The sequence below is a fragment of the Carassius gibelio genome, chromosome A3 (genome assembly GCF_023724105.1).
Source record: "Carassius gibelio isolate Cgi1373 ecotype wild population from Czech Republic chromosome A3, carGib1.2-hapl.c, whole genome shotgun sequence".
Classification (NCBI taxonomy): Eukaryota; Metazoa; Chordata; class Actinopteri; order Cypriniformes; family Cyprinidae; genus Carassius; species Carassius gibelio.
The window spans coordinates 15809986-15823563 of record NC_068373.1 but is presented as its reverse complement, the minus strand read 5'-3'; the positions used below and the strand labels follow the sequence as shown (position 1 = coordinate 15823563).

The 13578-nt window shown below is 37.1% G+C and overlaps 1 protein-coding gene across 1 annotated transcript in view; it reads right to left on the bottom strand.

Annotated features, from left to right (window-relative positions):
- The window catches only part of LOC127948901 (voltage-dependent T-type calcium channel subunit alpha-1I-like), an 80007-nt gene that overhangs the window by 16031 nt on the left and 50398 nt on the right, over positions 1 to 13578 (bottom strand). The window contains exons 21-29 of the mRNA XM_052545738.1: positions 12842 to 12967; positions 12462 to 12551; positions 10440 to 10632; positions 9486 to 9637; positions 8956 to 9065; positions 7854 to 7987; positions 6563 to 6633; positions 2691 to 2769; positions 2351 to 2472 (exon numbers count right to left, since the gene is read on the bottom strand). Of these exons, the coding sequence (XP_052401698.1) occupies positions 2351 to 2472; positions 2691 to 2769; positions 6563 to 6633; positions 7854 to 7987; positions 8956 to 9065; positions 9486 to 9637; positions 10440 to 10632; positions 12462 to 12551; positions 12842 to 12967 (1077 nt within the window). The remainder of the gene's footprint in view (positions 1 to 2350; positions 2473 to 2690; positions 2770 to 6562; positions 6634 to 7853; positions 7988 to 8955; positions 9066 to 9485; positions 9638 to 10439; positions 10633 to 12461; positions 12552 to 12841; positions 12968 to 13578) is intronic.

The window sequence follows — 13578 nt, the reverse complement described above, 5'->3', positions numbered from 1 at the left end:
TATTTTGCAGTACGTGTACTAACATGTACTTATAGTGTACTTACAGTGTATTTATCTAAGAAAGTTCTGGTAATACAAGGTAACTACACTGGGGTAGGGTTAGGTTTAGGGGTAGGTTCAGGGTTAGTACCTAGTTATTACATAGTTATTGTAATTACTATAATACGTACATAGTATGTACATGAGGAATAGGACTGTAAAATAAAGTGCTACTGACATTACACTACATTAGCTACACTGCAATAAGTAATAAATTAATAAATGAATTTACAAATTTAGCTTCCAGTAATTCTGAAACTTTTAAATTTTGTCTGAAATGTCAAACTCAAAATGTACTTGTTCAAAAAACATTTTTTAGCTATTTGGTTGTGTGCTGAACACATGACACCCATTTCTGAAAAAAATAAATAAAATACTAATTACATAAATCAAACACTAGCCGTTAAATGATAAAACCATTTTCCATGGCTTCGACATCCTAGAGGCAGTAGATAACTGGTGCTTAGTGTGAAAACTGTCTTACCCTCACTCTTCTTATCATCTGCAGATTGATTAGCATGGGCTATAGGAACAACAAATCCCAGAATGCCAATTTCATTCTAGTTTATTTTGATATAAGCTGTTGAGACTGAGAGGCAGATGGGTGCAGGCTCTGGCAGTAATCTTGCTTGGCCACTCATGCGTGTGGTTGGGGTTCGGGGAGGCGGTGTCTTCTCTGCAGGTATCTAAGAACTCAGGTTGTCATTTACAGCTCTGATTATTGTGCTTTAGCTGCCAGGAAACCAGTGCAAGCCTCCGTTATCCTTAAAACCTACAGTGCGCGCACCTAATGGGGTGAGCCTGTCACCTTCCATCGAACTCTCTGGTGTGTGTGGGGATTTATGCATCGATATCGCACCAAAATGTTTACTACTACTGAATATGCTGAGCTGGTAGCTCCTCCATCATATATCTGTGATACAAACGCCAGGTTGGAGAAGAGATGAAACGTGACAGGTTGTCTTTACACAGGCCAAGAAGAAGTCATTGCTCAAAGACAAGTGTATTAGAGATAAGAAAGACACAGGGAGGATGAGAGAAACAATACTGAAAGACGATATGATGAAAAACCATATAAAGCAAAAGGAGGGATAAAGAAGATTGCAGAAAGATGCTGAGAGGAGACTGTAACATCGTAGGTTTACAAGGTGGTACCTCTAAGAACTGTTCATGGCAACCTATCCTGGCTACTGCGGTGAACCATTAGAAATCATAAGCGTATTGCTTGTGAATGTTCCTGAAGTGCCAGCATTATATCTAATACAGAAGGAGTTGTTTTCAATTCATTTGGTTTTGTTTTGTGTGCTATAATGAATGCAGATCCAGCATCAGAATATTTTTTTTTTTTTACATTTTGCTGAGCAGTCGCTTCAGTTCTATTCAGTCCCAGAAAGTGACAACAGCAATGTTCTCTTGTCTTTTTGTTTATTCATTCTTTATTATTATTATTAATTTTATTTTTATTTTATTTTAGTTTTATGGTGGAATAATAAAACAAAATGCAAAGAAATGTTTTACTGATGTTGGTACACTATAAGCCTAATGCAATTATGGCTCTTTTTATGGTCTTTTTATGATCTCTCAAATCTAAATCATATTTGGTTTTGAACTGCTGATCCATGCATTTGTAAACTAATCTACATAATCCCAGCAACAACAGAGGCAGATGTAGGGATGAAGATATCAAATTAAATATGTCATCTCATTTGAGTTCTTGAATCGGGCAGGAAGAATGCCTATGATGGTCAAAAATTAGCCACTGAATACACCGAATAATTGATATTCATTAGCTAAGTATTTTACATCTGTGTACCTAAAATAGTGTTAAAAAGTTACAAAGGGTCAGTTATAATTCTATAGTTATTAATTTAATTCAAATAAATGTATACTTTCATTAAGCAACAATTCATTAAATTGATTAAAAGTGACAGGAAATACATCTTTTGTTTATTTCAAATAAATGCTGCACTTTTGAATTTTCAATTCCTCAAACAATTCAGAAAAAATATGTACCACGGTTTCAACAAAAATATTAAGCAGCCCAACATTAATATTAATAATAAATGTTTCTTGATCAGAAAATCTGACTATTAGAATGATTTCTGAAGGATCATGTGACACTGAAGACTGGAGTAATGATGCTGAAAATTCAGCTTTGCCATCACAGGAATAAATTACATTTTAAAATATATTAAAATAGAAAACATTTATTTTAAATTGTAATTATAATTCACAATATGAATGTTTTTTTTTTTATCATATAAATGCAGCTTTGGTGAGCATAACTAAATAAATACAAGTTCTGCTGTACCTTCATTATGCCGTTCCAGTTGTCACCAGTAGAGACCTGGAAGAGGGTGAGGAACGCCATGCCGAAGTTCTCAAAGGTGGCATGCCGACTCATGCCCTCACATGGGTAGTCCTCGTTGCACACTGCAGGGAACAGAGAGAGGCATCGAGAATTAGTATTGTTGAAAACCATGTTTTGTGAATGTAAACGTTTTGTCTCAATGTTACCTATGCAGTCATGCTAAATTCAGCTTTGAATTTAGAAGAAGTGAACAGACAGAAAACCAGTGAGGTAGAGAGAGAAAGGGCTTGGAATGAAAATAAGCATCAAAAGGAGTAAAAGATGAGTAGTATGTGTTTACCCAGCTCTCCAAACAATTCCACCCCCAGTGCAGCATAAATAAAGAACAGCAGCATGAAGAGGAGGCCAAGGTTCCCCACCTGAAAGACACCAATCAAGACTGAAACTAGCACACACGCACTCAATCCTTGACACAAAATACAGGCAAGCATGCTGTGATACTGAATTATTTAGCAGATTCTTTTATCCAAAGCAAATAACAATTAAAAGGCAATAGCAGCACCACAAACTGGATTGAGCTAAAGCTAGTGCCCTAAATTTTGTAGTTTTGGACTAAATCTCTTTAATCTTAAATCTGTAAATGGGGCTGTCCTGTATTCAGTGCAAAATAAAAAATACATTTTCCCTATTTTTTATGTTTAAACCTTACTAAATTGTGTTTTATTTATGCTTAAAACCAGAACAAAATATTTCCTAAAGGTGTAAAAAAATAATAATATTTCAAGATATATTCTCTCATTATTTTAAGAAATGTTGCTACTCATGTATATATCAAGGATGGCTAACACATGGTCCTACCGGGCACATACCCGGGGCACTAGACCACGGTCTTCCCATAATGCGATTTCAATCATGCCCCCTCAGATATTTGAGGCATGTGGATTTCAAATGCAGCTTCCAAAAGACAAAAAATAAATAAATAAAAAAATAGCCAAATTATATATTTTTTAATATATTTAATGTGCTAACATCTGTGTAATTCGCATGCTCAGTGCGGCAATTTACACTTTGGCTGTCGCTGAACCATAGACAAACGAGTTTTACATCGCTGCTCATTATAACCAATTACACACAATTCTGTTGAGTCTATGAATGCAATGGCAAATCATAGAAACAACAGTGTTCTGTTCAGTGCGTGCTGGCTGACTATTGCAACATTTATACCACATGTCGTAATCACTGTGATTTCGAGATGACAACACATGATGTTCTACTTGGAGCTTTTCACACCCTTGCACTGTCAATACCTAAACATAGCACCTAATGAATCTGAGATGGTCAGGTGGTACAAGTTGTGGCTTTCAGAAAACTCCCAGTTCTGTCACGAGTTCTATGATGACATGAATGCTTTTTCCAAGTGAGAATCTCGTAATTACAGGAATTACGAAGTGGTGTGAATACACCTTGAAAAGTGCAGATGTACATATGAATGTGAGATATTAATTTTACAGTGTAAACCGCTTCAGGGATTATAATCTAGATAAGTAGACTAGAGTCAGTGATAGTGTTCTTTGATAATGCAAATATTCTTTGCTCTCGTTCTGTACAATGAAAGTGTTATAATTAGTAACTTCCAAAGTTTTTATTACATTTGCATTAAATACAAAGTCTCATTTTATTGTAATTTTAATGTCTCTGCCCCTGTAATCTCAGGATCTCTGTAGACGCAATCTAAGCGACTGCTGAACCTGTTCCCCTGAGGCAAACTGAAGCAGAACAAATCTGTGATTTAACAAAAGGCTCATAAATGATGGATGGAACGAGTGGTCCTGTCAGAGGTGCAGCTCTGGGAACAGAATCAACCCTCTTAAGGAAATGACCTATGTCTTAATGTGGCCAAAGCATGAGGAGCATGCACGCTTGCAAGGCACACCAGGCTAACGCTAACACACTAGCCTGTAAAGAACATAAATTTGGGAATTCAGGGTGTGTCCACTACAGCATAGGCATCTCAAAACAAGGCGACAAAGACTATGGCACAGGAGCTAACAGCTAGTCTAAAGTGCTTGTATTTAAGAAAACAGTTTGAGAGAGCTATAAACATGTAAATCAGCTTAGATCGCATTAATGTAATTGTATAGTTACATGATGCAGTTGGTCGTGTCGTTTTATGTGGCATGCCACCAGGTTTGATAAAACAACCGCTGAGCTTTATTACCATTTAATGCTAAGCAATGGCTTATCAAACCTACAAACCAAAGATACAAAACGACAAAGACATTTTGGCCCAAAGATGTTAGGGGAAACATTATATCTTAACAGAACCAGGATGTGCGTATGCAAGCTGCAAAATTGCTTCATTCTTTTTGCTCAGCTTATGATGGTCAAAATGCAGTCTAGGAAGTTTTCACAAGCCTATGACGCAAAAAAGAATGGTTAGGTATCTTACAAAGTACCATGGCACAGTGACGGTCTCAGATGTGAAACACTGTTTGATTTATGATTATTGGTTATTACTATATTAATGTACCATAGGTCATCCAAGGCCCTCTAAAGAATACTATGGTACTACAGCATGTTATAAAAAAAAAACAGTTTTATTCTATTATTTTCATTATAAATACTTTTCTTCAACAGGGATGCATGAATTGATCAAAAGTGACAGTAGAGGCTTTAGTTAAATACTTTCAAATAAACACTGTTTTACTTTTCTATTTATATTTAAAGAATACAAACAACAACAACAACAACAACAAAAATTATATTATATTATAAATGTTTCTTGAGCACCAAATCAGCATATTGAATTCATTTCTGAAGGACCATGTGACACTAAAGACTTAAGTAATGACTGCTGAATATTTATTTATATTATAATTATAATCATATTACCCATGTTACTGTTTTACTGTGTTTTCAAGCAAATAAACGCAGTCTTGGTGAGCATTAGAGATCTCTTTAAAAAAGAAATAAGTAAAATAACAAATCTACAAAAAACTACTTTTGAACATTAATGGACATCTCTGCCTTAAGGTAAATCTACTGCAAAATGTAATCTATTTATTTATTTATCTATCGTTTTTTAACACCATATATGTGGCAAGGCTATCTTCATGTTGAGAATTAAGCAATTAACAAAAATCAAACAATTAACAAAAAAACATTTAAAAAATTTCAGACTAATACAATACATACAGGTGATCCTTTTTAAGATAAATCACTTAAACCTATCTCTGTAAAAATACTGTCTATTTATATAAAAAACTGTGCAGTTTTGTAAAATATCTTTAAGCAAAGCTAAATCTATACAAGGACCACAAGAATGTTAAATGATAGGCTAAATTATAAAAGCTGAAGCCTATAGGGAATGAGCAGTATCTCTAAGAGGATTGTAAAGGAAATGCACAGGAATTTGTGGAAGGATGTACTAAATAAGAACTGTGTGTGGTAGAACTGAGTGCCTGAGTGGCTCTTTAATCAGCTGCAGTGTTAATTACCTCACAGATGCCATGAGGATAAGACACTGGGCCCAGCAATAATGAACAAGGGATCAATATGCACAGAGGAGTGACGCTTTATTCCACCCCGCAGGTGTCTAGCCAGCAGTTCTCTCCTGAAGCATTCACCACTCTGTGACCACTCAGATAGCAACAACGCTCTGCATGTCTGAATATGAAAGAGTTTTGGATTGTTTTATGCAGTGTGTGTGTGAACTGCCTTCTTTTTTACATTACCTGTCATCTATCTTAAAACTTGTGTCCTATAACTATTCCTCAAACTTATATGGGCGATCAAAATTATGGATCTTGGTACACTGAAGTTCCAACTTTAGTAGAGCTTTTATTTGACTCAATGCTTTTTTAGATGTCTTTTTTTATTAGATTTTATTCTGTGCTTTAAAGCTACCTTTAAAGGTGTGATATAAAATAAAGTTTATTATTAATGTGTCCTAGTTGAAAAAGCAATGAACAAGGTGAATGGGTGTGTGTGTGTGTGTGCAAAAGCAGGTACTTTATTCTTGCTTTGGGGTAATTATCTGTACTGAGCGAGTTTGTGGTTCTATGAATCACCAAATTTCATGGGCCAATGAGCAGTCTGTTCTCGTTGTCGACACTGCTTGGATGACTTCCACTTCTCAAGCCAAAATATGACTAAAAGGGGGTGGGGTGACAATGCAATGCTTCATCATGGGGTTTGTAGTGGTATTATCACCTGTGGAAGGGCTTGAACTACTGTATCCAGCAGCGCTCTCATTCCCGTGGCCATCTTCAACAGCTTTAGCACTATCAGAGAGAGTGAGAAAGAGAGAGAGAGTTACACAGAGTTCAACAAGACAGTTCTGTTTGTGTTCATATCTACGAGGTGCTGATCATTCCAGAAGAAGAAAACAAAGAGGCTGAAAACAGACAAGGAATCCACCCCCCCCCCCCCCCACCACCTTGGTGTAATTCCAGCCTAAACAGCTAATGAGGAGAGAAGGAAAAGGTCAGGGCTAAAATTAAACCCTCACTCTGCCACCCTCTCGCCGTACAGATGTAGAGTGATGGCACACTGACTCAGTGATGGCTGTGGACAACAGCAGGATTAAATACCAGATTAAACTCTAGACATAGAGATCAATCACTGACCGGTGCAAAATACCATTTTGGTATGATGCAGCCAATATCTCTAAGGCTCATGTTGGGTATTGGGGCAAACATAAGACTCATTGGCTGTTAGGGGCTCATCAACACATGAGCCACTGATCTGGTGTTAAAGGCAAATGGGGAGGAGAAAATGAGAGATTTGGATAGACAAACAGAATTTGGTGCTGGAGATGAGTATTAAAACAACTTTTCATAACAATATTCCGTATATGAACGCAGGTCATTTGTGTTTCAGGTTGTCTGGTTGACTAAAAGATTAAAAAGCACACTGAGAAATGCAGGAAATATAGAGGTTTGATCTAACCTGGAGTACACTGCAGACAAAATAAATAGATTTTTGTCATTTACTAAGATCTGAGCTCAAAAAAAGGGATTGGTAGATATGATAACACATCTAGCTGTGGTGATCATATGTGGGGTAAAGTTTAAATCTGGCTCGCAACATTTCCTAGGCTCATTCCATTTCTCACTCCCCATCATTTACTGTTCCCTTGCCACTTGCCACTCAATAACAGTGATAAAGGACCAAAAATAAATAAAAGAAAGATAAAAGTCAGGAAAGTAATGGCTGTGGTGTGACAATAAGCACATGAATAAGCCATATATATATGGCTTTGCTAATCAAACTAGTTGGCTTTGCTAATCAAAAAGTCAGTTTCTGGATTGTTGACCCTCACAACCTGGTAAGGGAATGCAGAGTCAAAAAATACCCTCAGGTAGTTTACTGGAGTCTCAGGAAAGATGATATAATTACATATTTTAAAGGCTCTGACAGTTTAATTGTGTATTTAGGGGCATTCATCGAGCAGCAGCTATGATCAGTGCCAGTGGTGAGGGACTGTGCTTGTGTAACTAACCACGTGCGATGCGTAGGACCCTCATGATACGTATGATGGTGGGGTTGATGGGCAGAGCTGCACTGATCTCGATCTCCTCCAATGTGATGCCCATGACCGACAGCAGCACTATAGCCAAATCCAGCTGGTTCCACCTGCACACATCCACAAGGGACAGATTTGCTCAGTTATGCAAAAATTCAACTTTCATGCACTCTGAATCCAACCTTCTCCTCTAGTTTCATTCCAATCTGGTCATTTACTCCTCTAGAGAGGTGGCTTAAAACAAATGAACATTTGAAACTTGGTCTGGTTAAACAGGCGGCTTGGGACCTGAATTGTTGCCGGGGACCACTTAATAACACCCAATTAAGGAGAACTAAGGACCTACTCCAACATGGGTGACCTCATTCACTAATGCAGGACGAGGGATGGCTCGTTTTTACACTACAGCACAAATAACAGTCGCCCACATCTGCGGTGCTGGAACCAGCCACGGCACACCTGTCTGTGTACACACCTCTGCCATCCAGCTCGTAATTGTGACCTAGTTAAGAGGCACAGAGAGCTATGACAATAAATAATGGCTTGTTGAAAGCTTTCTGGTGTCAGACATGAAAATGTGTGAATAAAAAAAACAAAGTGCACTGCAGTCAAAGCCGATTTTTTTTTGTGCTCTTTTAAATTGGTCAATACCTTATATTCTAATAAAGCAACACGTGTGCTTGCTCAATGCAGCTTGATACATGCCAGTATTAGTTTATGACAAGTAAGAGGAGCCGCTCTTGTAGTCAGCCTAATGATAAGTAAGAGTTCAATTAGGGAAACAAACACAGGAGAGAGATTTCATTAAACCCTTGAGACAAATATCCACGTTCGCTCTCGCTCTTCACTGTGGTCTGGTGCGCTTTGTTGTATTTACATCTCGCAGTGCTAATTTCATTTCTGCCTGTGCCATGAATGCAACAGCAGATGCAACATTTTGCCTATAACAAAAATGACTTCAAACTAAGAGGATTCGGTCAGGTGGAATCGATATCTAATGAATTCATTAAATCAATAAGAGATCGGTGGAGAGAAAATGTTAGGAGATGAAAGGTGAGAAGGGGAATGAACTGAATACCTGTCTTTGAAGAAACGTCGGACACCAAACGCGGTGAGCTTCAGGACAGCCTCTAGCACAAAGGTGCTGGTGAAGAAATAATTACAGTACTTGAGTGTGATCTCCAGAGACTGGAGGGGAAGGAAACATACAGACAGAGAGGAAGCCAGAGAAACAGGAAGAGAACAAGAGAGGTGTGAATGATTAAAAGACTTTCGCCTCGGGTTCATAAAGTCAACCAAACCAGTCAGTTTTACATTAGTAATATTACAATATCAAGTATCCTATGAATGTTCAGGTAATGCTTAATATACAGTATGAAGACAAGTTGCATGCGTTATATATATATATGTGTGTGTGTGTGTGTGTGTGTGTGTGTGTGTGTGTGGGACTGAAGAAATTACTAGATTAGATGGAAATTGCAACATTTCAGTTTACATAGTAACATTTTTAAAAACGTAAAACAGAAGTCAAACTGATTTATCATAGACAGTTTGAACCTTGGTTTGAGAAACCCTGATTTAGAGAATGAAGTCAGCGTTTTATCTTACATGAGGCTGGCTGTAGTGCTCCAGTGACATAGTCACAACGTTTACACAGATGATGAAGGTGATGAAGATGTCCAGGTAGTGACTTGTGCACAAGGTGTGGATCATCAAACGCACATGACTGTAACTGGCATAGTAAGGCAACTTCTGGGCCTCTGAAAGAAACGAATGGATCAGTTTAGAATGAGCACCTTATGACAACAAATATATAAAGCTGGAGTGTGTGAATTCATGACACAGGTTTCAATAACACTACTGCAACTGGCCGGTCAAACACAGAGAGCCTCAGTGTTTACACTTTTCTGAAAATCAGCCCACTACTGGATTACTTCAAATGATCTCTGCACATTAGATTGGGGCAGGAGAATACTTTACCTTCAAAAATATCTATAGTTTATATTTGTGATGAAAAGGCCACTCTCTGGTCCATAAACTAGATTTGTTTTCTGTAGTGAAAAGATGTATGTGCGGTCTCTCCATCTAGCTAATGTTATTACGAGATGTCTGGAGAATTAAACTGGCTGTTCAGCATATCATGTGCAAATCAAATCATCTCTTTTCATTTACAGTCACTGCGCTCCATCCGTCCTCCTCCTTCCTTCTCTCCCTTATGGATTTAATTCTCCTCACAGCTATGAACAGGTATGGCCAGAAGAGTCAGTGAGGTTGTTTATTATTATTATTTTATTTATGTATTTATGTTAACACTTTTTCCCCTATGTTTTAAATGTATTTTGCCCGATTGATTCTGTCATCTGGATTTATTGCAGATAAAATACATATCTAAGCTAATTCAGTCTAATAATGCCCCCCCCCCCCCCCCCCCCCAAAAAAAAAAATAACTAAAGACAATATGAAATTGAAGAAAATATAGTTTTATCCATTGCTATTACTCTTTTCTTGGCCAGACCCATTAGAAACAGATCCCACGGCACGTAATCTCTTTTTCTCTCTTACTCCGTCTCTTTTTCTCCATGCGTCTCAATCTCTTCTCCTCCCTCCTCTTGGCCTCCTCCACCTCCTGGTGCTGTCGGCACTTGTGGAAGTTCTCCACCACCACGCCAACAAACATGTTCAGCACGAAGAAACTGACGATCAGGAGAAAGGAGATGAAGTACAGCAGCATCCAGGGGTTGTTATTGGTTATGGGCTGATAAATGAAGAGACAGAAAGAACGGGGGATGAAAGAGTTAGGAACAAAAAAGACATGAACTTGATTTTTGGAAGAGAATGTGAATGGTGGCAGGCTATGGGAATTTGCTATGGCGCTCACGATGGTGCTGCTAGCGGTTTGCTAGGGCTTTTTTGTGACTTCTAAGGTTTTGTCGGTGTTGATATGGATGTTCACCTGTCTTCTGCCAAGGGAAAAACCGAAAAAGCCACTTTTTGTAATGAAAGAAAGCATTTCTTTACAAATTAAGGTACCATTAATTTCCTTAGCACAAACCATGTAGGCAGGATGGGTTTTCCTCCTTAAGGTTTGACTAAAATAGTTAGGGATGATAATAACTATGCTTTTCTTCATAAGTACTACCAAAAATACGACACAAGAAACTGGTCAGAACAGGGAGCTGACTAAAATTGAATTCAACAAGATGATCAGCACAGCCGTGTTTAATGCAGACACTCATAAGCTTGAGGTAAACTGGTCAAATTATGGTAAAGTGAACTTAGGTGCAGATTTTACTTTGTTGCTTAGCAGCAGTGTGGAGCGAAAACAAAAACACTAAAGTCTAAATTAGCTCATTGTAAAACATACTCTGCACATTTCAATCTGCTTCCACACATAGATTATATCCAGCAGTGGACTCTGGTGCGACAGAGATGATGCAGTGAGGAAATTACAGATGCCAATTCAATCCATGAGTATTTTTTCCACCCTGTGTTTGACTGCCTAGAGATGGTGGGCTCTTCCCGTGTGAGAGGGTCTGGCTGCAGGCCTAATGTGCTGGTCCTTAACTGACGCAAGCTCACTGCTTTTTGAATCGAGGACTCTTGAAAGTCATTGTTTTTAGCTTCAGAGCCAAAAGCCTGTTAGTATTCATGAAGCTGATTGTGTGTATTCAGGATTAAATATTCACTGCTGAGTGCTTATTCCTTAAAGCTCTTTATTTTTGTTAAAAAAAAAGAATGAGACTTTTGTTTGGCACAGAGAGTTTTAACATTTAATAAGTATGAAAGTAACTAATTCAGAAAATAAATTGCATTTTAAACAAAGTTGTTAAAGCTTACTTGTAGTATCTTGGTTAATGGATATAGTTTTTAATAAAAATGCACTGAGGGTGCACCAAGCCACTGCAAAATAACAAACAGATATTGCTTTTATTTCTATATTTCCATTTATTCATTTAGCAGACACTTTTATTCAAAGCTACTTACAAATGAGGAATACAAGTGATTCATCATAAAGATTTCAGTTCAGTTTTTCATATTTCTTGATTCGAGTTTTCATTTTCATTTTTTTAAAATCATTTTCATTATTTTTTCTTTTTAACTTTAAATTTGTGTCCAGTTTCACTAAATTCTAATATTCATTACATTTGTTTTTTAAGTTTTCATCTAATATTTATTTCAGCTTTATTTCAATTCTTAAAACCCAAGACTTATGTATTTTATAATATATTATATATTATACAGTATATAAACAGCTGTGGTCAACATTTTACATACACTTTGCAGTATCTACAATATGTGAATTATTTTACCAAAATAAGAGAGATCATACAAAATGCATGCTATGTTTTATTTAGCACTGACCTGAATAAGATATTTCGCATACGACATTTGCATATGGTCCACAAGAGAAAATAATAATTGAATATACATATCACTGACTGTGATGGTTCACTGTGATACCAATGTGCAAATATATTACAACATCCATATGACATGAAAATGCACCATTTATATTCACCAGGTGAGAATCATCAAGAGGGCAGGATGGGAACAGCAGCGAACATGTTACATGAAGAGCATTACCTGCTGGTCCACTGCCACTGCATCCAGCCCATGATACATGATGTTGACCCAGCCGTCCTTCGATGCAAGCACAAACAGGGACATCAGTGCCTGTAAAACATAAACACACATTCATACAAGCAGATAATGTACAAGGACACACAGATGTATGGAGATTGGTGAAAAGAGAACCGGCACAAACAAAGACGGTTGGTAGTTGTACAGACATTAAGGTGCAAAGACAGATAGACAACCACACGTGAAGTAAAGAACCATGAGAGGTAATTATGTTATAGATGCACACAGATAAAGGTACATCAAAACAAACTGAGTTGCTCAATATTAGGAATCTTGTGCACCTGTCATGTGATTTGATAAGCCCAGTCAGAGAACAAACTAACCTGCCCCAAGTTGTCAAAATTGTACTTGTGATGGACCCACTTATAATTGGCCAAGAGGCAGTCGGACTTGTTGGTGATGTTTTTGACATCCAGGCCCAAGCAGTGGTAGAACTTGCCTTTGAAAAGCTGTTGAGGCAAAAGAAATGGCACACACTTCATGTCACTCAACTCCACACTACTCAAGCATCTCTTTAATAAAACTGTCAGACCAGAGGATATCTGAAATGAAAAAGGGTGTTATGAAAGAAGACAAGGAGAGAAAAAGAAAACATTCTCTGTGAAAAAGAAAAAGGAACAAGATGGGGCACTATAAAGGGATAAGAACTAATAATGAGCACACAATTAAAAGAAACTGAATGTGAAAGCAGTGGTGATAAAGAGAGAAAGGGTATGATAGTGAGATTAAGCAGAAAATCTGGTGAGAAAGAAAAGACAAAAAGCATCAGGACCACCTGGGTGATCTATTTTTTTTTAATTAATATTATTTTTTATTTTTTTGAGGGTGCACCAGTGGCAGAAAAAACAACCTTCAAAACCCAAATTATCTAAAAAAAAAAAAAAAAAAAAAAATAGAAACACTAAGATATAAACACTACCATGCAAATATTTATCATTTTTTAAATGTTTTTGCAGAACTCTCTTTTGCTTACCAAAGATACATTTATTTGATCAAAAATCTAAATACAGTACGAATAGTAATGTGAAATATTATTTTAATTTAAAAGACGATTTTGTAT